At 46.4% G+C, this 26,481-nt stretch overlaps 1 protein-coding gene across 5 annotated transcripts in view; it reads left to right on the forward strand.

Annotated features, from left to right (window-relative positions):
- Positions 1-879: 879 nt before the first annotated feature.
- The window catches only part of SUSD4 (sushi domain containing 4), a 133,811-nt gene continuing 108,209 nt past the window's right edge, over positions 880-26,481 (forward strand). For 2 of the 5 annotated variants that reach the window (XM_086345211.1, XM_086345208.1), the window contains exons 1-2: positions 994-1,180; positions 1,795-1,977. In XM_086345211.1, the coding sequence (XP_086201337.1) occupies positions 1,830-1,977 (148 nt within the window). In that variant the 5' untranslated portion in view covers positions 994-1,180; positions 1,795-1,829. Of the gene's footprint in view, positions 1,181-1,302; positions 1,526-1,794; positions 1,978-26,481 lie in introns of those variants that run through there. The other 3 variants (XM_086345212.1, XM_086345213.1, XM_086345210.1) reach the window with 3 other exon arrangements.

The following is a 26,481-nucleotide window of genomic DNA, read 5'->3' on the forward strand; positions in this document are numbered from 1 at the left end:
GGACACCGAAACCCGCATCGAGACAGCACAGACGAGGCGAACTCTCCCCACCGCGGGCTGGGAGGGCAAACATCCTCGACCCCCTTGGGTTCCGACCCACGGCCCCCGAAGTATCCCATCTCCCCCCACTCCTCCGTACTCAATCTTCAGCGCGCCCGGCGGAGGTTCCGAGGGGCCAGCGAATCTCCAAGACAGGCTAAGAGTCCTCGTGCGCAAAGCCTGCGGCTCGCAAAAGGGCAAATAACAAGGGAACCAAAGAGAGAGAAGAGTGTCAACCGGGCTCCAAGCGGACACGCAGAGCCTTGGTGGGACGGGGTTGGGGGTGGTGGCGGGAGAGGTAGGGAGAGCTAAACGCTGGAAAAGAAGAGACTTTGGCAACCGGCCACCTCCCCTCCCTGCCCACGTGAACCGGGTCAGTGGTCAGGGTCCTGGGGTGGGGACCGGCCGGGCTGCTCACTCTTGTCCCACGGATCGGAGCCACCACCCCGGCAGTAGCCTAAAGCGGGGAGCTCTCCCGCGCCGTGCGGCGCTCTGGGGGCACGGGAGGACGCGCGGAGGCCGCGGCGGCCACCCGGGCTCGCGCGCAACCCAGGCGGGGACCGCTGTGGTCCTGCGCCAGCGAAGGGGCGACCCGGCCTTAGGCGTGTGGGAACCGTTCGCCAGGCGCCTGGCGTCCCGACAGGTGCAGGCGCGCGGGCTTCCCATTGGTCGCGGCAGCGGCGACGGCGGGCCCCTTCCCCCTCCCCGCGCTCTCGAGGCCCCTTCCCCAGCCGCGGCGCCGGCTGGGTCTGCGAGGCGCGTGCCCGCGTGCGTGTCCCGGCTGCGCGCCTCCGCCCCGCCCCCGCCACCTCCCTCTTTCCGCGCCGCCGCCGCCGCGCGCTCGCGAGCTCAGGTAGCGGGCGCGCGGGCGCCTCCTCGGGGGCGCGCGGCCGGGCTGCCATCCTCCCGCCCCCCCCTCCCCCCCGCCCCCAACCCCCGCACCCGTCCGCTCCGGGAGCCAAGGGAGGGAGAGCGCGGGCGGGGGGAGCTGGAGCCCGGCGCCGCCGCCGCCGCCGCCGCCGAGGCTTCCGTCTCGCTCGCTCGCGCAGCGGCGGCAGCAGAGGTCGCGCACAGATGCGGGTTAGACTGGCGGGGGGAGGAGGCGGAGGAGGGAAGGAAGCTGCATGCATGAGACCCACAGGTAAGATCGAGAGCCCTGGAAGGGGCTTCCCATCCCGGGGAGGCGCGCGCAGGCCGTGGAGGGGGAGTTGGTGCCTGGTTCCGCTCCCCGAGGAAGGATTTTTTTTTTTTTTTTTCTGACAGCGCAGAGAAATCTCACTGGGGACTGGGCAATAGGACCCATCCGGATCCTGGGGAAAACCAGAGAAGTAGCTGGGGGGATCCGGTGGCCACATCGTGAGATCCCTAAGAGTGATATGTATAGGCCCAGGGAAAAGTGTTTTTTCAGCCTCGAGAGGCTGAAAGGCTTTAGACTTTCCCGTCGCGGCTACAGCTGCTGAATCCCGGGGACCGGAGCTGAGCCGATGTGCGCTAACCCCTGCCCTCCCTCCCCTCCTCCATCCCTGCTGCACGCGCAGCATCCCGTGGCGGCTGTTACTCAGTGTACCCCGCGCTGGGTGTGTGTGTGGAGGAAATCTCGCCGTGGGAAAGGGGGCGGGGGCCCGCGCGGGGGAGGAACGGGGATGGAGCCGGGGAAACCCAGGCTCCGGGTCCCAGGGCGGAGAGGGGGCGGGGGGAGCGTGGCCCCCGAGCCCCGGCAGCCTGGGGTATTGTCGTGTTCGCTCCTGGTTGCAGACTCTTGCAAGCCGGATGCCCTCTGTGGATGAAAGATGTATCATGGAATGAACCCGAGCAATGGAGATGGATTTTTAGAGCAGCAGCAGCAGCAGCAGCAGCCTCAGTCCCCCCAGAGACTCTTGGCCGTGATCCTGTGGTTTCAGCTGGCGCTGTGCTTCGGCCCTGCACAGCTCACGGGCGGTGAGTGACCCCGCGGTGGCCGGGAGGGCCTGGGATGGCAGGGTAGGGGAGCCTGGCTGGCAGGACAGCCCTGGCCCCTCCAGTCCCTGCCTCCCCCCAACCCCCCAGACTTCTGGGGTACCTGAAAACCTGAGGAGCCCCCGTGTCCCAGCCCGAGACTACCCTTCTTCATTCAAAACCCCTGGAGTTCCCAGAAAATTCCTCTGTGGAGCCTGCACAGATTCACACACCCACATTCTGTCTGGAGCTTCCCACTAGCCACCCAGCCTGGCTTCTCCGAAGGAAAGACAATAAGCCTGGCCCATTATTTTCACTTTGGCCAAAGAGAAACTGAGAGAGAGAGAGAGAGAGAGAGAGAGAGAGAGAGAGAGAGAGAGAGAGAAAGAGAAAGTGGTGCGTTTGTGGTAAAGGAGTAAACTTTGTGGACTTTTGTGCCCTCAGGAGACAGAGGTCAGGTTTCGGCTTCTGGATTTAGGCGAGAGTTGCAAGAACCACCTTTGTGAATGTGACGGGTCTGGAAACGTGGCCAGACTGGCTGCAGGACAGGTTTATTTGAAAGTTAACTTTCTCTCGCCTTGGGAGGTGGAGTGTTCGGGCATGCCCGTGCGCGCTGGGGGTGGGGAGGGGACGCGGAGGTCTTCCTTCAGATGTGTTTCTGGAGGATTGCTTGGCTCATTCAGCCCGGTTTACAGGGGAAGTAAAGCCGAGTGCTTTTCTGTGAAGTGGAAGTTAGCTGAAATCAGATTCAGAGCCTCAGTCCGCATAGGTGGTTAATCTCTAACATACTCGGCTCTGGGGGACAAGGCTCTCTTTTGGCTGTGGTAGAGGAAGACCGATGCCTTTCCTGTCTGAATTTCAGAGCCTTAGAATCTTTCTGCCTCCACTGCTCATTGCTGTTCGTTCCAGATTCTCTGAGAGCTTGCTGATGTGGGCATGTTAAAAGGGCAGAATCGTGTGTCTGGAGCTGACAAATGTTAATAAATAAATCATAATTGCTGGAAAAGCAGGTATTGCATGATGTAAGTAAACTATTTTAGTGTTTTAAAATACTGCTGTTTGAGAGAATTCAAAGGTGAAGATGGAAATAAGGAGTGAAAAATTAGCAGAAGTTGGGGAGGGGAGTACCAAGTTGGGCTTTAATATGGAGTAATCGATAACTCAGGTGCTGCACTTAGAGGTCTGAAAGATGCCCGGAGTCTAAAGGAGCTTCTTGTGATGTGCCTGTCTATGGGAATTAGTGAGAAGATGCTGTATGAGGAGCTGGTCATGTTTGGGTTTTCCAACAAGAGGTAACTTTTTTGGTGGTCTTTTTTTTTTTTTTTAAATAGAAATGTCTCTGAGGCAGGTGTCCTCTTCATAGAGGACAAAGTCAACAGGGATGCTAGGCCAGCACCAGTATGGCCTGCCTGGGCTCTGGTGACAGCCTCTCCTGCCGTGGGCTTTCGCTCCACTTGGAGGGTGAGTAGGACCAGGTGGGCAGCACAGCCTTGTCGTTTCCTTAAACCAGGGGCATCTGATTCTCCATTTTCTCCATCCCTTTCTCCGATCTAGACGACAGGTTAACGAGGGTTCATCTACCTGTCTGTTGACTGTTGTTATTGGAAGTGTAAGTCCAAGCACAGCCTAGATTTGAAGGCTGGCCCTTGGTTCTGCCGTTTGTGTTTACAGAGCATCCGCCCTCAAGGATCTCAGATTCCGGACACAGCACAGCCTCCCCAGTCTCCCACATTAGTCACCCATGTGACTGTACAACACGTCTTTCACTCCTCTCTTCTGAGAGGTGAAGATGTCCGCAAAAAGATCCAGGGCCTCAAAGAAGGTGGGAGGAGGGTCGCCTGTCACCTCTCCCTTCTTGGTTCTCACACGCTGCAGAAAGGCTGACCATCAGCTTTGTGTCATTTGGAACTCCCCTCAGGCTGAGAGTGTGATTTCTGGAAGATGATTTATCATTTCAAAATTCTTCCATGAATAAACAATTTGGGTGGAGAAAGGTGGTGGATGATGTTTTGAGGAGTTCACTATACAGAGATTTGTTTCTTAGGAAAGAAATCCATGTGGAGGGTCCAGGAGGGTTTTATTAAATCAGGTTCATCTTAATTCCAGACCAGTGCTTCTAAAATTCTCATGTGCATACAAATCACTGGGGTGGGCCTGAGAATCTCCATTTCCAATAAGCTCGCATGTGATGCAGTTACTACTGGTCCCAGGACTACACTTTGATCCATGGAATTCTCTAGGCCGGAATACTGGAGTGGGTAGTCTTTCCCTTCTCCAGGGGATCTTCCCAACCCAGGGATTGAACCCAGCTCTCCCACATTGCAGGTGGATTCTTTACCAGCTGAGCCACAAGGGAAGCCCACACTCTGGCAATGCTTTAAGCTAAAGTATTCATTAAGATAAGTTGGATTAAGATAACTGGATTTTCTGCCACCTCTGTCCAATACCCAAATACAAATGACCTGTAAAAGTGGGAAAGTCTCACCCAGGTGTCTGATCTTTCAGTGGTACACAGAGCTGAAACTCTGTGCTAAAACTCAGTGCTGTTTTTTTTTTTTTTCCCCCAACCATAAAAAAGGTGCCTGTTTAATAGACACTGTTCTGAAATGTGGATTTTCATTTTTGATTGCTTTCAATGGAAAAGGAACATGACAATAGCAAGATATAATAGTCTCAGCTAGGCAAAAAAAAAAAAAAAAAGCTTGTGCCCTATACAAGAGTGACAAGAAAAAGCCTGAACTGGAACGGGAGAAATTGAGAAAATGATCATATGAAGAAAGAAGGGAGGGAAAGAACTCCATGGAAAATGAAATGCTTTGTCCTAGAAAGCTGGAGGGTCAATTCAATTCTTGGAGCCCTAGAAGAGCTTTAATGAGCCTGAATTGGCCTGAGGGGACCTTTGGATGGCTCTTTCCAGGCTTTCATTTGTATATTAAGGAAAAAGTGCCTGCATTTGGGATCACTAACATCATGTACTGAGAACACTAATACCAGGTTCATGGTGAGACACAGGACCTCGCTGTGCCCGGAGTCTGCATGGAGCATGGCTTCTTTGGCAGCTTCTTTCTCAGTGTGTGTTCCCAGAGATGCCATTTGGGTATTTGATCACTGGCTGGAGTGGCCCACCCTGGCTTAGAGGAAGAGAGCTAAGAGTTTGCTTTGTATTTAGGTTCTTGAAGGCAAACTCATTAGCACATCCTTGTATTATCAAGAGGGCTTCCCTGGTGGCTCAGTGGTAAAGAATCCATCTGCCAGTGCAGGACACACAGGTTCAATCCCTAGATCAGAAAGATCCCCTGGAGAAGAAAATGGCAACCCACTCCAGTATTCCTGCCTGGGCAATCCCAAGGTCTGAGGAGCCTGGTGGGCTACAGTCCATAGGGTTGCAAAAGAGTCAGACATGACTGAACAACTAAACAACAGCAACATATTATTAGGAACAGTGGCCAAGTTCTGCTGCTTGATAGCTTTGCAGCTTTGGGGCTTAGAAGCCTCAGTTTCCTCATCCATAAAATGAGGATGATGCTACCTAATTTCTGGAGTTGCTGTGATGGATGAGGGTCATGAATGCACTCAGTAAACACAGACAGTAGTGAGGAGGGGGACTGACCAATCTATAATCTTCCCCACTTGTTTTATTCATTCAGGAAACACTGAGCACTTGTCCCCACCCTGTGCCAAGCACCGCTGTATATAATGTTCTTTTTACCTTGAAGAACCATTCCTTCCTCTCTATTTTTTGCCCAATGAGCACATTTCTCTTTAAGACCCAACTTCAAATGCCATTATCTCTTTCACATTTCATTTCTCCCCTGAGCTGAGTGTAACCCTTTGCTATGGTGTTGTTTCATTCACAAGACTGTAAGCCCACTGAAGGCAAGCACTTTGACTCTATCTTAATTTTCATGTCCCGGGCACCCAGCATGGCATCTCATACACAGAAGGTGCTCAGTAAGGCTGATGGACAGCAAGAAAAACGATTCCAAATTACTGCTGCACAATTTAGAAAATAATTACCATGGACAGTTACAAAAGTGCAGGAGTGTCATGGCAGTTCAGGCCACTTCCATTTGGAGGTGGTCTAGGAGGTTGGTAGAGAACTCAGGAAAGTTTCCAGGTGAAAGATGGCACTGAGGATAGGATCTGAGGGAGGGAATGGTTAGAGCATCTCAAAAGAGGCATTTTGTGCAGGGCTAAGGAGTTGGTGCGGAGAAGGCAATGGCACCCCACTCCAGTACTCTTGCCTGGAAAATCCCATGGACGGAGGAGCCTGGAAGGCTGCAGTCCATGGAGTTGCGAAGAGTCAGACACGACTGAGCGACTTTACTTTCACTTTTCACTTTCATGCATTGGAGAAGCTAATGGCAACCCACTCCAGTGTTCTTGCCTGGAGAATCCCAGGGACGGGGGAGCCTGGTGGGCTGCCGTCGATGGGGTCTCACAGAGTCGGACACAACTGAAGCAACTTAGCAGCAGCAGCAAGGAGTTGGTGACGTGTTTGGACCGTTCAGGGAGAGAGAACAGTCTAGATCTTTTGGAACATGGTATGAAAAGGGCACGTGTCAGTTGTTCAGTCATGTCTGAGTCTTTGTGACCCCTTGGACTGTAGCCTGCCAGGCTCCTCTGTCCATGGAATTCTCCAGGCAAGAATACTGGAGTGGGTAGCTGTTCCATTCTCCAGGGGTTCGTCCCGACCCAGGAATCGAAACCAGCAGGTAAAGAGGAAACCAGCAGGTAAAGAGGGCGAATAGATTGGAAGCCTATCATAAGTGTCCTTGGAAGCCCAAGTGAGGATTCTGAGTGTCGCACAGCAGGCAGTGGGGGCTACTAAGGGTTTAGAGTGGGAACATAATATCATCTGAGCTGTGCTGTTCTTTTCTCTGCCTCTGAGTCTCTGACCCAGGGCACTCCCTGAGGGGCTGCCCTGCCTGCTCATCAGAGTTGTGTCACTAGTATCATTGGCTTAAGCTCCTTGAGGTCTTGTTTGGGCCACGTGGCTGTAGCATTGAGCTGTGTGCCAGGAGACAGGAACAAACGCTGTCTGCCTGGCTCACTGATTTGGAGGTGCTAGTCCTTTGGAGTTTGAGAAAGATTTCTTACACTGTGGAGCATAAACTTTTCCTGCGATGTTATGTCTAAAAGCCACAATTTCACCCTGTACTTAATTCGGTCTGTAAACAAAAGTCCCAACGCCTCAAACTATAAAGCATGTTTCTTTAACAAAAGGCCACTCTAATATAAGCAGCATGGGAATGCTTTTGATTTATCCCTGAAGTGAAATCTGAAAGCTCTGGGAGACACGAGAGAAGGATTTCATTCCGCCAGTAGCAAATCTCTCATCTCAGAGGCCTGAAGTGGCGAGCTGGAGAGTGAATCAGTGGTTCTTTAATTCCTGAGAGTAACAAAGAATGTAGGTGAAGATCGCTCTCCAGGAAATATTGATTAGATATGTGAAGGAAAGCACCCACATGATTCTTTTCCTGGTGTCAGAAGCATATTTCAAAAGCTTCCAAAAGGCCACAGAGATTTGCCCTTAGCTGGGAAGCTCTATATACCTCAAGACCTCTGCGTTCTTTATAGAGGTGACAGATTGAGTCCGGTCTCGGCTGTTAAATAGCTCCGTGGCTTTGGGCAACTGGTGTAACTTCTCCTTCGCTCAGTTCCTTCCATATCACTCACATTCTTTAATTCTGTGATTATAAGAATTTGATGGGTTCTGTACTCTGGGTGAAACCAACTCTGTTTTTCCCCTCTATCCATTCATCTTTTGTGAGTGTCTTGCATGCCTGGGGGATGAGCAGATAAGGGAACGTAGTCCTTGCTCCCTAGGAAACGGACAAGTAAGGGCTGGTTTCTTCTCGAAAATTTGAAGGCAGAAGCTTGCATTAAACTATTTTTTCACATACTTTCTTTTTTAAATGGGCTTATTTCTGAGACTTTCTTTTATATATGTATGATTTCTGAGACTTTCTTTTGCATATATATGTTTATATACATATATATATATATATATATATATATATATATAATTTTATTTATTTAGTTTTTGGCTGTGCTGGGTCTTTGCTGCTGTGAGGTCTTTTCTCTCGTTGCAGCGAACCCGGGTTTCCTCTAGTTGCGGTGCACAGGCTTCTCACTGCGGGAGCTTCTCTTCTTGTGCAGCAGGGGCTCTAGGGCACTTGGGCTTCAGGAGTTGTGGCGCATGGGGTTAGCTGCACCCCAGCATGTGGGATCCTCCCGGACCAGGGACAGCGATCAGACCTGTGTCTTCTGCATTGACAGATGGGTTCTTTACCACTGAGCCACCAGGGAGGCCCTTCACATAGATTTTTAATTCAGTTTAAAATTTAGTGTTACTTATTGATACTGATGAAGAAGGTGATTTTTCCAGACTTCTTCTTTGATCCTTGTCTTATTTTGTAAGCTCATTTGGTGTTTGATAATTGAAGAACCACACATAGCAGCCGTATGTCTAAAGAGGTCAGTTGGGATCATTGCCTCTGAATTGAGGGAGAGAAAGGGGCAGAAAATAGGTTTTTCTAACTTGTTTATAAACACAGTCACGTTTCACCAAAACCAAATATAACACTGAGGACAGAAGCATCAGATGTATATTCTCATGTATCAGATACCTCAATTTGTCAACTTATGGGTCTATTTTCATAAGAACAAACTGTTTAACTGTTGCTAACCAGGAAAGATTGGAAAAAGATGGGACAGTTTTTAAAGTGGCCAGCATCTGAGTGACTGATTAAATTTGTTAATTGTTATAGTAGTAGTAATGGCAAACCTTTGGACAGTGCTTACTCTGTACGAATGCTGTTTTCCACATTACGTGTGTTAACTCATTTAATCCTCATGACAGCTCTATGCAGTAGGAACTGTTATTTCTCAGGGTCACCCTGTTAGAAAGTGAGGCATGGTGACCCAGATTATCCTTTAGGTGGTAAGCTTTCTCCATGGGCATGGAAATGCTAATCGCTAAATGCGTGTTTTGCTTTTTATGTTTCAACCCAAATATTTCCCTTTAAGCCACAGTTATTGAATATTTTGGAACTTTGGCCCATCCACTTTGATAGAACTCTTTTTTTTTATTGAAGTATAGTTGATTTACAGTGTTACATTAGTTTCAGTTATGTAACAGTGATTTCATAGTTCTTTAGCTTATACTTCATTTAAGGTTATTATAAAATATTGGCTGTATTCCCTGTGCTGTGCTTCACATCCTTGTATCTTATTTATTTGATACTTAGCAGTTTGTTCCTCTTAATCCCCTTCCCCTGTTGTGTCTTTCCCCACACTGGTAACCTCTAGTTTTTTTCTCTGTATATGTGTCTGTTTCTGTTTTATTATGCTCATTTATTTTTTAAATTCCACATATAAATGAAAATGTAGAGATTTGTTTCTCTCTGACTTACATCACCAAGCACAGTGTCCCAAGGTTTACCTGTGTTGTTGCAAATGGCAACATTTCATTCTTTTTCATGACTAATAGTCCATTATATGTACTGTACGGTGTATAAACCATAGCTTCTTTAAAAATTTTTTTTTTAATTAAAGGATAATTGCTTTACAGTATTTTGTGGTTTTCTGTCACATATCAACAAAAATCAGCCATAGGTACACCCATGTCCCCTGCCATCTCCCTGCCCACCTCCCCCTTCTAGATTGTCACAGAACCCCTGTTTGAGTTCCCTGAGTCACACAGCAAATTCCCATTGGCTATCTACTTTACATATGATAATGTTAGTTTCCATGTTACTCTCTCCATACCTCTCACCCTCTCTCTTCTCCCCTCCCCTGTGTCCATAGGTCTGTTCTCTATGTCTTTTTCTCCACTGCTGCCCTGAAAATAAATTCATCAGTACCATCTTTCTAGATTCACATATATGTGTCAGTATTCAATATTTATATTTCTCTTTCTGACCTACTTCACTCTGTATAATAGGCTCTAGGTTCATCTACCTCATTAGAACTGACTCAACTGCACTCCTTTTTATGGCTATGTAGTATTCCATTCGGAGAAGGCAGTGGCACCCCACTCCAGTACTCTTGCCTGGAAAATCCCATGGACGGAGGAGCCTGGTGGGCTGCGGTCCATGGGGTCGCGACTTCACTTTCACTTTCCACTTTCATGCATCAGAGAAGGAAATGGCAACCCACTCCAGTGTTCTTGCCTGGAGAAGCCCAGGGACGGGGGAGCCTGGTGGGCTGCCGTCTACGGGGTCGCACAGAGTCGGACACGACTGAAGCGACATAGCAGCAGCAGCAGCAGCAGTATTCCATTGTATATATGTACCACAACTTCTTTATCCATTCATCTGTTGATGGACATTTAGGTTGCTTTCATGTTCCAGCTAGCCATATTCCAGTAAATAGTGCTCCAATGAACATTGGGGTACATGTGTCTTTTTCAGTTTGAGTTTCCTCAGGGTACATTCTTAGCAGTGGGATTGCTGGGTCATATGGTGGTTTTATTCCTAGCTTTTTAAGGAATCTCCACACCGTCTTCTGTAGTAGCTATATCAATTTACATTCCCACCAGCAATGCAAGAGGGTTCCCTTTTTTCCACACCCTCTCTAGCATTTATTGTTTGTAGACTTTTTGATGATCGCCGTTTGACTGTACACCATATCTTCTTTATCCATTCATCTGCTGATGGACATTATGGTTGCTTTCATATCTTGGCTATTGTAAATAATGCTGCTATGGACATGAGGGTGCATATATCTTTTCAAATTAGTGTTTTCATTTTCTCTGGATATATGCCCAGGAGTGGAATACCTGGATCATGTGATAGTTCTGTTTTTAATTTTTTGAGGAACCTCAATGCTGTTTCTCACAGTGACTGCACCCATCAGGTTACCTTCCCACCACCAGTGTGCAAGGGTTCCCTTTTCTCTCCATCTTTAACCACTCTTATTATTTGTTATCTTTTTTAACAATAGCCATTCCAATAGGTATGATTTTGATTTGCATTTCTAGGGGCACTCTTTTTGTGTTGTGACTCAAAAGCAGGAAATATACAAGCAAATCAACAACAACAGAATCTCCCAACTCAGGACAAAGTGAGGGCCACGGTGCCAAAACCTTGACTCCAGATGGAGAAAAGGAAGAGGTTAGACACCCATGAACCCATCAGGATGTGTTTTATCTCCATTCCTGTCGCTGTGGCTGTCTGAGGAAGGCGGTGAGAATGAATGAGACATGCTCCGAGTCTTACCTGCCTGGAGGAGCAAAGGGTGTAAAAACAAATGGCTGGTTTCGGGGGCCTTCTACTGGTGGCTTTCAGACTTTCATCTTCCCCTCCTGTTTATCATTCCCAGTGAGACATTCTTTAGAGGGGTCCTTTTCCATGTCATGTGGTTAAGCACTGATAATAACTTTAGCTGATACATGTTTAGAATGTTACGGTTTGCATGGTGTCTTTACACGTGTCACCACCTTTAATTTTCTTAACACAGTGAGAGGACGAGATTTTTATTTTTTCTGTCCTCTTTTTTTCTTTTTTAATTTGAAGAAACATTCTCTAGGAGTTTGATCTCGTCAGATCAGATCAGATCAGTCGCTCAGTCGTGTCCGACTCTTTGTGACCCCATGAATCGCAGCACGCCAGGCCTCCCTGTCCATCACCAACTCCTGGAGTCCACCCAAACTCATGTGCATCGAATCATCCTACAAATAGACAAAAACCAATAAGCAGTCAGGCCTGTTGGTCAAGACTTTCCTCTTTGCCATTCCACATGCTAAGTCGCTTCAGTCATGTTCAATTTTTTACCACCCTATATGGACTGTAGCCTTCCAGGCTCCTCTGTCCGTGGGATTCTCCAGGCAAGGATACTGGAGTGGGTTGCCATGTCACCTCCAGGGGATCTTCCTGACCCAGGATTGAACTCGCATCTTATGTCTCCTGTATTGGCAGGCGGGTTCTTTACCACTGGTGCCACCTGGGAAATCTAGCCTTTAAACCTGTCTTTTCATTTATATGATGTAGGTGGTAACCTAGTTCAGTTCAGTGCAGTTGCTCAGTTGTATTTGACTCTTTGTGACCTCATGGACTGTGGCATGCCAGGCTTCCCTGTCCATCCCCAACTGCTGGAAATTGCTCAAACTATGTCCATTGAGTCGGTGATGCCATCTAGCCATCTTATCTTCTCCTCCTGCCTTCAATCTTTCCCAGCATCAGGGTCTTTTTCAATGAGTCAGTTCTTCGAATCAGGTGGCCAAAGTATTGGAGTTTCAGCTTTAGCATCTGTCCTTCCAGTGAATATTCAAGACTGATTTCCTTTAGGATTGACTGGTTGGATCTCCTTACAGCCCAAGGGACTCTCAAGAGTCTTCTCCAATACCACAGTTCAAAAGCATCCATTCTTTGGCTCTCAGCTTTCTTTATGGTCCAACTCTCACATCCATACATGACTACTGGAAAAACCATAGCTTTGACTAGACGGACCTTTGTTGGCAAAGGAATGTCTCTGCTTTTTTATATCCTGTCTAGGTTGGTCATAGCTTTTCTTCCAAGGAGCAAGTGTCTTTTAATTTCACGGCTGCAGTAACCATCTGCAGTGATTTTGGAGCCCAAGAAAATAAAGTCTGTCTCTGTTTCCATTGTTTTCCTATCTATCTGCCACGAAGTGATGGGACCAGATGCCAGGATCTTAGTTTTTTTGAATGTTGAGTTTTAAGCCAGCTTTTCACTGTCCTCTTTCACTTTCATTAAGAGGCTGTTTAGTTCTTCTTCGCTTTCTGCCTTAAGCATGGTGTCATCTGCATATCTGAGGTTATTGATGTTTCTCCCAGCAATCTTGATTCCAGCTTGTGCTGCATCCAGCCCAGCATTTCTCATGAGGTACTCTGCATATAAATTAAATAAGCAGGGTGACACTATACAGCCTTGACATACTCCTTTACCATTTTAGAACCAGTCCGTTGTTCCATGTCCGGTTCTAACTGTTGCTTCTTGACCTGCATATAGATTTCACAGGAGGCAGGTAAGGTGGTCTGGCATTCCCATCTCTTGAAGAATTTTCCACAGTTTGTTGTGATCCACACAGTCAAAAGCTTTGATGTAGTCAGTAAAGCAGAAGTAGATATTTTTCTGGAACTATCTTGCTTTTTTTGTGATCCAAGATGTTGGCAATTTGATCTCTTGTTCCTCTGCCTTTTCTAAATCCAGATGGTGACAATCTAGTTAGTATATGTCAAAACATAAAAAGAAAAATTATACCTGAGGATCATGAGCATGTCAAAAAGTTCCTTCAAAAAAGTTAACTTTGAAGTAAGAATAAGGTTTGATAGTTGATGCTATCTGAGAGCTGCTTACTCTACTGTCCAGGAAGCCATGTTTGACGGTATGAGCTGAAGATACTAAGTTTTAGGGAAGAACTTGGCCCAATATTTTGTCTTCTTTCAGAAAAAGATTGCTCTACTATTCGAAGACAGAGGAAGTTATCCACTCAAGAAGAAAAACAAATAGAAATAATTAAGTGACTTGCTCACCAACTGGAATTGAAAGTGCATTATAAGATAGCTTCTTAATTGAGAGTATTGTAATTGCTTTACTAATCTGAAACAAGGTAAACTGGAGCATCAGAGAAATAAAGCAGAATAGTTCTTGACATTATTTGGCAGTGACAGCAAACTTGAGAGCCCCTTTTACTTCACTGTGAAGATAAAAAACAGGCAGCCCCAGGAGGGCAGGGGGACTGTGGGTGGGCACAATTGTGAGTGCATCCAGCAGATGTCTCCAGAAATGGAATATTATCCTTCGAGATGAGAAGAATTGCAGAGCCCGGTAAGTTTGGTGAGTGCTCATTTCGTTATTATCTCAATCAATTGACCTTCTCAAGAGAAAGGATGAGTAAGGTGTTTTTGGAAATGATGGTTCAACCTGGTTATCTCATGTTTCTGTGTGAAATTGGTGACTTCTCTGTCTTGGAATTACCAGTGAGGGGGCAGAGCCAAACAAGGAGGGTCACTCTGGTTCAATATACCTTTTTCTCCAAGTAACCAAGATACAAAAAGTCCTTATTTCTTTGATTTGATTGCCTTTCTAAAAGACATATGTGGTTAAATTGGGTGAGCCAGCAAGAGAGAGAGTCTTTGAAGAAAGAAAGAAAACCCATTCTTACAGTGGATTCTTTACAGTTTGGATGCTGTGCGACATTGTGACTGATGTAGCTGGTTTCCAGTTTCAGAGTCTCAGTACATAGAAGAATCCTTTGGACTTAACCTAAACACTTAAAATCAGAAGATTCTGATTCTCTTCAGGCAGAAATAACAGAATCCGCTTGTTTTGTAGAAACTTGATAGGTTTAGAGGGTTAATCCTAGGAGAGGCTCTCCCTGTTCTATTAGACTGCTTCTGGTAACTCTCAGTCTCAGGGTCAGGATCTAACCCAAGGATACATTTTCACAGTTTCTTTTGGGAGTGGAATCTGCAACTTTAAGTGGTTGTATGGCAGCATGTGGGTTTCCTGCCAACATGAATCTTCAAGAATTCATGAATCTTGAATCAAGAATCTTCCTGCAGTGCAGGAGCCACAGGAGACACCGGTTTGATCCCTAGGTTGGGACAATTCCCTGGAGGAGGGTATGGCAACCCACTCCATTAGTCTTACCTGGAGAATTGCATGGGAAAGGAGGCTTGTGGACTACAGTCCATGGGGTTGCAGAGAGTCAGACATTACTGAAGCATCTTAGCACACATGCATGACAGCATATACTCAATGGCTCATTGGGGCCACCTCGATGTTTAAATTATACTTAAAACAGGGGAATAATCTTTTAGAAACTTGAGTTCCTCTGGTGTGGAACAATTCAATAGTTTTGAATTGCTATTTCTGTTTATCCTTTAAAGGGCTTGCTCAGATTTTTACCACTGGATTGTAAATGGTAGACCAGTTTTTTTTGTTTTTTTTTTTTAATAACACCTATCTGTTTACACCATTGTTTTATAGAATGGGAGGTGCTCTTTTACTGGCAACGATGACTTGGTGGGTATGTCTTCATTTCTTGAGGCAAAGAGCTGGAGCCATGTAGGGTCCAGTGGAAAGTACACAGTCAGTTTTCCTTGCTATTGTCACCAGCTAGCCTAGTGATGGTAACCTAATTTCTGCCTCAGTTTCATTATTTGTGAAATATTTGGACCATCTCCCTCCCATAATTGTTGTGAGAATCAAATTCATGAGTAGGGGAAAGTATCATAACTATGTGAGGTGTCAACATCATCACCAACAAAGTGCTCGTGAATAATGAATGTTTGCTACATTGACTCTGCTGGGGTTAGCCTACCAAGAGCTTCCTTTGTTTTGAAGGAATATAGTATAACAAATGCATGACAACAGCCAGTAGCACATGCTGAGACAGGTGTGTGGTATTGAAATCCCCTGGTGGTCACTGGTCCTTGGCTCCAGTATAGAACTCACTGTCATGATTCCTGTGGCAGGCCCTATGGTGGAGATTTATATTGGAGGCTCTGGGGATGGAGGAGGAGCAGGGCCAGCTTATCAAAGAAGAGAACACTTGAGCAAAGTCTCGAACAGTAAAATAATTTTCCAGGCATAGAAGGTATTCGTTGAGAGATGCTTTTCTTTTTCAGGAGAGAGGATCGAGTAATGCTGAGGATTGAGTAATGCTCAGATGCTGAGATTGAGAAAGAATATGTACCAAAGACAAGGACAGCATTAGTAAAGGACAGATAGATTGAGAAGAGACAAGAGAGGAGGCTGGAAAGGCAGGTTGGACCTACATGCCCAGCTAATTACATTTGGACACCATCTGTCCATCAGGCAGTTGAAAACTCAGGTGCCCAGGAAAGGGAGTAGGGCCAGAGATTAGACTTGTGCATCAGCTACATGGAGAGCGGGGCAGGAGCTGGGGGCTACGGGGGACAGGGAGGAGGCTTAACTTTCCCAGGAAGAGTGTGTAGAAGAGGGAATGAGGAGGAATCCCAGGAAACAGCCACATTCTAAAGAGGAGAAGCCAGTAAGGAGGGTGAGGAGTTGTGCCACATTGGTAATAGTAATAATAATAACACAATGATAACAACAGAACTTGATTCTGTTGATGGCCGATTCTTTTTGAAGGCAGGAGGTTTAATCTTTGTTATTATTAGGATGACATTTAAGCTTTGAATTCTGGATGCCCGCACCCATTGGACAGAAAGGAGAGCAGGGCGGGAGGAAGAAAGGCTGTTTGGGAGGATGGAGAATCTGCGAAGAGATGTTTGAGGCTTGACTGCAGAAGACTCACCGTCTTTTCCAGCCTTCATGGGGACGATGGAGCTAACCCGAGAACTAGAGCTGGACAGGGCCACTAGGGGGCCCAGGGTGGCTTTGGGTGTTTCCCCTCTTGGGGATGTTGGGCAGAGGGGATGGAGTTCGTGAGCACAGAAAGAGTGCCCATGGGCCCTCCGCCTTGTAGTGCTCCTTCCTCTGAGCTCCTGGGAGGTGGGCTGCAACGTTTTATGAGCTCCCGGCTTCGGATGCACGTCCTTCCTCCACACATCTTTTGGCAGCCCTAGCCTCCGGTCCTGCAAAGATTCAGTCTTCTCAGGCTGTCGGTTAATCTGCAAAGGTGTGGTTGCCAGAGAGTGACCCCTCTGTCACCCCCACCCACTGTGACCAGCTCTGTCATCTCTGAAGCAAGTCACTTAACCTCTCCATGCTTTGGTTTCATCTGTACATCAGGGGCAACAAGGCTCTTTCCTCTACACTTCGTGGGTACCGAGAAGGCAGGGTCAGAAGACAGGAGTTTTATAAATATGAGACGGAGTTAGGACTGCCTGTCTGGAAGGAGACTTCTCTGCTGTGCCTAAGGCCAGTTTTTACCTTTCGCTTTCCTAAATCCCAAAGAAAGATGCTCTGCTTAGCATGGAAACGCCTCCCCACGTGAGGGTCCTGACCCCTGTGAAAGCTCATTTTGTGCAGACATGATGTCAGGGTGGCTGGAGCAGCTCTTTTGCTGCAAAATGGAACGTGCCAATCTGCTCAGGCCCCGCTGCCGGTGCATTCAGTGAATAGTCGCCTCTGGAGATGGAGAAGGTCCTTGTGCCGCGGAGAGCAACTTCTCAAGAGCTGTTGGCCCAAGCCCAGTCAGCCCCTTTAGTGTGCTCACAGACACCCCTGGAAAAAGCAGTTCAACACGTGAGGCAGGCAGGGGATTCATTAAAGGTGCTTCGGAGGTCTCGGAAGGCAGCGTGTCTGTGTGCATCCCTCTCTGCCTCCCCCTTCTCCCTGTGGTATTTCTGCTGCTGGAGGTATTTGAGCCAGCATCTTCTGGCTCAGGTAGGACAATAAGATGAATTGAGAACTGCATCTGGATCCAGGGACTCAGTGCTTTATCCACCTTCTCTTACCTCCAGCTGCATACTGTCTCTCTTTCTTAAGAATCTCTTTATAGTTTTGTGGATGGGATGCTGCTTTTGGGAGTCTGTGGCTGGAGGTCATGGGATCCTAGTCTTTGGCCAGAATGCCTGGAAATCCCTTTTGCGATCCACTCAGAGCCCTTTGGGGGAAAAAGCCTGTTAGCCGCTGAGGGCGCCTCTCTGTAGCTTCCTCAACCCTGAAATGCCGGGTCCTGATTTGGGGAAGGAGTCGTTTAAAGGACAGCCCCATCGGGCTTTGAATTAATAGAAGAGGGTCCTGCATGGTTTTATGAGGTGGCAGGGCATTTATCCCCTGAGAGCAGCTTTGCTGAAAATCTGCCTTGTAGTTCTCATTTACATGGTAATGAGCTCAGAGCTTTTGCCCTTTGTTACCTCCAGATGAAGGAAGACCCAGACCCCTGGGGGCTCCCCCAAGCACAGAGGATCTAAGACTGGGAGCAAACCTGCCCTGTCCCCGTGAGGGTCACCTTTGCGCCCTGGGCAGCCACACTCGAGGGCGGGTTCCTGAGAGTCTGTTGTTGCTGCTGCTGTTAAAATTGTTCTCTCTTGCTTTCCTTCATGCAGTGTGGCTACCAGAGGCTTTAATCAAAAGCAGAGCCGTGGACTGGTCTCTACCTCCAGTTTGCGGCATGGTTTGTGTGCATCTCACCTCCCACGCGCCTTGGTCTTCTAATACTTGGCATTTTCTCTAGTCCCTGCTGTGTTGATGTTGTTGCTAAACTGGGTCATGTTCTCGGTGATGTAGCATCAGCTAACTTGCAAGGAAACGCAAGAGGCTGCAGCAAGTCCGTTTCTCCTTGGGCCTTCCATGTACGTAAACTCTATTTTTCCAGTATCGTTCCTGGATGGAGATACAAGTTGAAGAGCCAGATGGCCACGTTGTCTTTTGAGAGTTCCAGAAGAAAGATGATGTACTACAGATGGCCTATTGACTTCGAAAAACAAGGGTAGGGCAGAATTTAACCCTAAATTAAGGTTAGGATTATGGTTAGGATTAGGGTTAGTAGCCCTCCAGCTGGCCTTTACCCAGGTCTGAAACATTACCTGCCATCCTCTCTCTACCTTCCCAGAGCCTTCCTGTCTTTGAAGAGACAGCTTACATCTCCCTTCCATACCTTCTGCGACCTCTTGAACAGTCCTTGGCTTCCTTAGCTCTGAGAACCCTCTCTGTCATCAGAACTCTCACAGCACTGGAATTGTAGGCTGCTGAGCTGGAGAAGACCATGGAGATGGTTGGTTAAGGGGTTTGCATGGAGCCCCTTGGTACCCCCCACAGAGTTTGCCTGGACAGAATGGGCACTGAGGGGACCTTGCTGAGCAAGCCACCCCACACCCGCACCTGCTTCCCCACCTGCTTTATGTGGCTGCACCTCCTCATATCCTGTTACCAACCTGTGAAAACACTGTACCCCATCCAGCCCCATAATTCTAAGCAGGAGGGAGAAGAAAGTCTCTCATCTCCTTATGTAGCACTTTCAGTCCCTGAGGACAAGGGGTCTGGAGACAGATCTCTGGGACTGAATCCCACCTCTGTTGCTTGGTTGCTTCATACATTGTGGAGCAAACTACTTAACCTGTCTTTGCCTCAGTCTCCTCATCTGTGTAATGGGGATAATAAAAGCCCTGTCACAGAACTGTTGTGTGGAGTAGATAGGTTAATACATGGAAAGCACAGAGGCCAGTGCCTGGCTTGTGGTGAGATTTCATTCATGTTGACTGCTAGTCTCCTCATTGTCCTTATCATTATCATTATTTTTTAACTTACAAAAGCTCCTGAAAGCTAGGATCCACAGCTGATTAATCTTTTTTTTTTTCCAACCTGACCATGCACTGTGAGTTCTAGATATTCAGTAAACATGAATCTAATGACTAATGAAGGTACTGAGGACCCGGAGAATATTTCCTAATGCAAATCTCACAGCTAGGCTACAGGTTCCTTCAGGGCAGGCACCAGGCTTTTCACCAGTGATCTCTCAAAGCACAGTTGACAGAGAGAGTCCTACCTAGTCCTTTACCCATAGCTCGATCAGCAGGTTAAAGGACTCTGCAGCCAGGATCTGCTCTTATATGAATAAAAGATGTTGTTGAGTGGAGCATTTTATTATTTCTGAACTCTCTCTTCCCTCTTATGTCTGGCATCTGGGCAGGTGGCAGCAACTGCTGCAAGTAATTGGTTAGAAGGACACTAAGTGGGTTGACGTCTGGCTTTGCCTTGAACATCACCCTTCCCTCAGTGAGTGACAGCACCTGGAGGGCTTGAGTTTTTCACCTACTCTGACCTCCGGGGATTTAAACATGGCTCTGAGAGTCTAAAGGTGAGAAAGGTAGGAGGTCTTCATAGCCTGTTACCTCTATCCACTGTCACATTTACTCAATAGGGATTTATTAAGCACTTACTATGTGCAAGGACCACATTATGTACTAAGACTATAAACAGGAAGAAGATAGTGTCAACCTTCAAAGAGTTATGTGTCTGTGCATTTGTACTGTTGACCATTAGCTTGAGCTGCCATGACAAAATATCATATTCTGGGTGGCTTAAACAACAGAAATTTATCTTCTCTTGGTCTGGAGGCTGGAAGTCCAAGATCAAGGTGCCAGCAGGGTTGGTTTCTGGTGTGGGCTCTCTTCCTGGCTTGCAGATGGCCGCCTTCTAGCCATGTCCTCACCACATGGCTTTTCCTTGGTTTGTGTGCATGGGAAGAGACAGGCCAAGGAGAGGGAGCGTTCTGGTGTCTCTTATAAGGACGCCAGTCCTAATGGATTAGGGCCCCATCCTTCTGACCCCATTTAACCTTAATAGGTTTAATTTAACTTCTGTATAGGCCCTGTGTCCAAATATAGTCATGTTGGGGTTTTCAGCTTTAAGATACAAATTTGTGGGGGTGGGCACAGTTCAACCCTTAGCAAATGTCAAAGGAAGACAAGTTCTAGTGAGAAAATATTATGAAGATCCAGAGTTCTTATCCCAGCCAGGGAAGATCATGGAAAGCTTCAAGGAGGAGATGATAGCAAAGCTATTATCAAAGGAAGAGTGGCAGTTAGGTGCACAAGGGGAGGAAGAAGCAATATGAGCCAAAGTGCAGCCATGTGAACCTGCCTCTGTGTGTGTGTGTGTGTGTGAGTGTACGCGCATATATGTGTGTGTTTAGGGGGCTGGTTTACAAGTCATTCATTTACCTATGTATGCATGTCATGAAGTCATTCATCAAATATTTCTTGCGGTTACTCTACACAGATAAATCACATGCAGAGTTTGACAGTGGGCTCCAAAGATGATCTGGAAATTCAAATTTGCCAAGTTTCTCAAATTACAGGGCCATCGGATTTGCTCTAACTGAATCAGCCTACTGTTAGACACTCCCATTATTCCATTACAGTTGTCGATCACTGAAAAATCAATTGCAGGTGGCTCCCCAGGCCACCTAGTGGACCCACTCCTACTTTATGTCAGGTAAATATTGGATTATCATGTGGAATTAGCCTGCGGAGAAGTGATGGGTTAATATGTACAGTAACAGGAAGCTATCTTTGATTGTGTTTTTAAGTCTTTTTGGAAGTATCATTCATGGAGCAATTTCTTTTCTCCTAGTCAAAACATTTCTTTTGTTCTTTTTTCCCCTTCATCTGATATTTTAAGTTGAAACAAATGAAACAGCTGAAGGATTTGTGAATCTGGATTTGGTTGTGGTGTTGTTTTGAAGGGCCTGTGAAAGGCCTGTGTTAGAAGACCCTAAACCCTTTTTGTTTAAGAAGAGATGTCATCTAGACAGAGAAGACAGTGCCAAGTACCCTACGCCCTAGCTCCTCCTTCACCCTCTGCTCCCCACAGCCTAGGAGTTGCAGCCTAGTGCCTGAAAGTGAAAGTGTTAGTCGCTTGGTCGTGTCTGACTCTTTGTGACCCCATGGACTATATAGTCCACCAGACTCTTCTGTCCATGGAGTTCTCCAGGCAAGAATACTGGAGTGGGTAGCCATTCCCTTCTCTAGGGGATCTTCCCAACCCAGGGCTGAACCCAAGTCTCCTACACTGCGGGCAGATTACCATCTGAGCCACCAGAGAAGCCCATGGTGCCTGGGATCCAGCTTATGGAGGTCTGAGAACCACCCCCACCCCATATCCCGCACCCCTGGTCCTGCATGTGTGTGAAGACTGGTGTGTGCATTTCTCTGAAGAGAATATGGCTCTTTCCACAGATCCTCAGATGGGTTCATGACCTGAAAGGGTTAAAAAACAATTACAGGCTTAGAGCAGAGGGCTGTGGAGTGAGTCTGTGGCCAAGCTCCTGACAGAAATGGTGCAGAGAAGGAGGCTGTTTTCAAGGGTTTGGCAAGTTATCTTTCCTCCTTACGAGTACATTTCTCTGGCCCTTTTGGACTTGAACACCTATAGGCTGAGGTTCAGGGGGTAGTGGGGAGAGAGGGTCTAAAGAGGATCCGCAGACAGGAAGGCTGACAAATTCACCAGACTGGCAGCCTGCGGAGAGTGGCCCCTTTAACTTAACCCCTCCCCCGCCCTGGCTGTGGCAAATCAACACTGTGCAATATAGAACTCTCTGCTATTAAGTGATTTTTTTCTATAAATTTCTATAAATATCCAAACAATACATAGAGAAGAGGTGGAGTGATCATTTACTCAACCAGCATTTTTTGAGCCTTTATTATATGTGATGGAGAAGGAAGTGGCAACCCACTCTAGCATTCTTGCCTGGAGAATTCTATGGACAGAGGAGTCTGGCTGGCTACAGTCCTTGGGATCACAAAGTCGGACACGACTGAGCCACTAACACACACATTGTATGTGAGGCGCTGGCCTTGGCAGGGTGGGGGGGGGCAGAGGTGAGTGACAGGTGGGACCGGGGAACTTGTGCGCTTATCGGATGTGGTGTGTGGAAAATATTCATCTTTACCTTTCCCCCGAGAATGTTGACAGAGTGAGAAATACTCCAATAAACTGGCAAAAGTGATCCTTGTCTCTAATTCTGCAGGTCATTGTGACATACTGTGTCATACAGATTCTATAAGTGTGATGATGCTACTGTTTCCAGTGTTGTAATAAGATGGTTTGGTTGCTCATGAAAAAAAGTGTTGCTTTTTTTTTTTTTTTTGGTTATAATTTTGCTATAATGAATGTTCGAAACATAATTAACGTCTCTGTTGTTCAGGTTGGCTGTGCTTTGGATTAGTAGCAATAGAACTGGAGAGTCCTAGGGACTGCCTTAATGGCTAAAGGTCCAGAGAGGGGTTGAGCTGTGGGCTTCACAGCTGGTTAGTGGCACAGATGGGCCTGGGGCCCAATCGATCTCTTCTCTGCTGGGGCTTTTCTGTGACATCATTCCCCACCCTTCAGACACCTGGAGATTATAACAACAGGACCCACCTTTGGGGGGTTATTTGGATTAAATGAAATAATACATGGAAACACTTATAATTAGTGCTGGCCAGGGACAGAGAAGCTCAGGGAATGCTGGCCACCACCGCTCCTGCTAATCCTTCCCTTCCATGAACCTTGTTCTCCATAAATTCACTGAAATCTCTTCCTCATTTCAGTAGGTTCTTTCTGCCCACACCCCCAGTCTTGGGTCATGTACTTCATATGCCTGTGAGCTGCTAAATACTTCTTTTTAATTTCCCTCCAGTACATTTAGAGTTGAGCTTCCCTGGTGGCTTAGACTGTAAAGAATCTGCCTGCAATGTAGGAAATCTGGTTCCATCCCTGGGTCAGGAAGATCCCCTAGGGAAGGGAATGGCTATCTGCTCCAGTATTCTTGCCTGGAGAATTCCTGGCAGGCTGCAGTCTGAGGTCGCAAAGAGTCTGAAATGACTGAGCGACTGAACACATTTAGAGTTATAGGGAACACTCAGATCAGCCTTGCATTTTTTGAGGGGGCAGACTTTAAATATATTAAGACTTCACCTTCCTGGGGCATTGAGCCTGTCTGCCCTCTCTGTCTCCTCATCTATCCATGTGCCTGAGTCTCCCTGGGCTGGGACTGGGGGTCCAGCACCCCTGAGACTTGGCCCCAGGGGCAGCAGGGCACAGCTGCCCAGGCCTCTGGGCTGTTCCAAGGCTGGTACATCAGGTTCCTTTGTAACAAGGGCTCAGCTTTTGTTTTGGCAGCACACAGGGTGCTCTTTTCTCCAGCGAACTGAGGTCCAAACTCTCAGGCCCTTTTGTGCCATACACCGATGGCCACTGGCTCACCAACACATGTAGTGTTTTCTCTGAGCGCAGCTCACTCACACCAAGACTCAAGAGTGGTGTAACAGGAACCCTCCCTGCATGCCGAGACCTTCAGACCCCTGAGAACTGTGAAGGTTCACCATATCTCAGTACAGGGAAACCATCAAAGCTGGCACAGAAGCAAAACTACGGCGAAGCAGTTGATGATTTATGTGAGAATATTAATTCAACACAACATACTGAAAAAGGTAGAGAAACTGTGTTCATCATGCTTAAGACTTCATAACTGAGAACTGAAAGTTTTAAAACTTTTTGTTACAAGTATATGTTCATAAGGATACCCAGTTCAATACAGTTGGGTTTGAGTACAATGGGTCTCCCATATCTGAGAGTTCTGCATCTACAGATTTAACTAACTGCAGATTGAAAATATCTGAAAAAAAATTCCAGAAAATTCCTCAAAGCAAAACTTGAATTAGCTACACACTGGCAATTACTTATATAGCATTTACACTGTATTTATAACTATTTACATTGGATTTACATTGTATTAGGAACTATAAGTAATCTAGAGATGATTTAAAGTCTAAAGGAGGATGTGCATAAATTACATATAAAGAATCCGCCTGCAATGCAAGAGACATGGGTTCAATCCCTGGGTCAGTAAGATCCTCCGGATAATGGAATAGCAAACCACTCCTGTGTTCTTGCCTGGAGAATTCCATGGACAGAGGAGCCTGATGGGCTACAGTCCATGGGATTGTAGAGTCAGACACGACTGAACAACTAACACTATCACTGTTATATATACACATATATTATAGGTAGATACTTTGCCAGTTTATACAAAGGGCTTGAGCATCTATGGATTTTGGTATCTGCAGAGGTTCTGAACCAGTCCCCCAAGGATGCTGAGGGATGACTGTATTTACATGCCTTAAAATGTTCTTCTCAGATAAGAAATCATAGTATTATAAAATAGCATTTTAGATTAGTATTTCGTTTATGCAGTCAAGTTAGAATCACTAACTTTGTGAAAGGCTATATTCTAGGTTCTATAGAATGACTCCTAAAATAGGGGTTGAGATGTATTTAGTTGGGAAATAATTTTATTCCCTATACTTGTGACAGAAAAAGGTATGTGTTGAGTGCATAATCATAGCACTTTGGAGTCCAAGAGTAGGAAAGATGGCTTTTGTCTAGTTTGAAGAGGGAAGGATTGTAACAGAGATAACACTTGAGTGGGCCTTAAAAGGCACATACAATTTCTGCAGGAGGACATGGAGAGCAGAGGATTTTAGAAGAAAAAGCATGAACATAGGCATTACCATGGATAAGCATAAAGTATGTTCACTGCCGGGCTTCCCTGGTGACTCAGTGGTAAAGAATATGCCTGCCAATGCAGGAGACACAGGTTCTATCCCTGGGTTGGGCAGATTCCTCTGGAGGAGGAAATGGCAACCCACTCCAGTATTCTTGCCTGGAGAATTCCATGGACAGAGGAGCCTGGTGAGCTACAGTCCATGGGTCACAAAGAGTTCAACACAACTTAGTGACTATACAATAACAATGTTCACTGCCTTGTAAGGATTCACTGTGGCCTGAACTGAGAGCATGTTTTGGAAACATGCAGTCAGTAAGACTGAAAATGTAGTAGCCATATTATTAATCATGGTAATAATGATGGCTAACATTTATCAATTACTTGCTTCATGCCAGGCACATTTCAAATGCTTTATATGTATTAACAGCCTTACGAATTAGGAACTGTTTTCTTTCTTTTTTTTTTAATTTTATTTTATTTTTAAACTTTACATAATTGTATTAGTTTTGCCAAATATCAAAATGAATCCGCCACAGGTATACTGTTTTCTAATGCCCATTTTCAGAGAAGCAAACCACAGCAGAGAGAAATGAAAGGACAGACCCAAGGGCCTAGAATTAGGAAGGGGAAGCAGTGATCAAGACCTTCCCCAAGAAAAAGAAATGCAAAAAGGCAAAATGGTTGTCTGAGGAGGCCCTACAAATAGCTGAGGAAAGAAGAGAAGCTAAAGGGAAAGGAGAAAAGGAAAGATAAACCTGTCTGAATGCAGAGTTCTAAAGAATAGCAAAGAGAGATAAGAAAGCCTTCCTCAGTGATCAATGCAAAGATATAGAGGAAAACAATAGAATGGGAAAGACTAGAGATCTCTTCAAGAAAATTAGAGATACCAAGGGAACATTTCATGCAGAGATGGGCACAATAAAGGACAGAAATGGTATGGACCTAACAGAAGCAGAAGATATTGAGAAGTAGCAAGAATATACAGAAGAACTATACAAAAAAGATCTTTACGACCAAGATAATCACAGTGGTGTGATCACTCACCTAGAACCAGACATTCTGGTCCGAAGGTAAGTGGGCCTTAGGAAGCATCACTACAAACAAAGCTAGTGGAGGTGATGGAATTCCAGCTAAGCTATTTAAAGTCCTAAAAGATGATACTGTGAAAGTGCTGCAGTCAGTATGCCAGCGAATTTGGAAAACTCAGCAGTGGCCACAGGACTGGCAAAGGTCAGTTTTCATTCCAATCACAATAAAAGGCAATGCCGAAGAATGTTCAAACTACTGCACAATTGCACTCATCTCACACACTAGCAAATTAATACTCAAAATTCTCTAAGCAAGGCTTCAACAGTATGTGAACTGAGAATTTCCAGATGTTCAAGCTGGATTTAGAAAAGGCAGAGGAACCAGAGATCAAATTGCCAACATCTGTTGAATCATCTAGAAAGCAAGAGAGTTCCAGAAAAACATCTACTTCTGCTTTATCGACTTGGCCAAAGCCTTTGACTGTGTGGATCACAACAAACTCTGGAAAATTCTTCAAGAGATGGGCATGCCAGACCACCTGAACTGCCTCCTTAGAAATCTGTATGCAGGTCAAGAAGCAAC

This window comes from Bos grunniens, chromosome 16 (genome assembly GCF_055505025.1).
Source record: "Bos grunniens cultivar Pamir isolate PY7600 chromosome 16, Bosgru_T2T1.0, whole genome shotgun sequence".
Taxonomy (NCBI): domain Eukaryota; kingdom Metazoa; phylum Chordata; class Mammalia; order Artiodactyla; family Bovidae; genus Bos; species Bos grunniens.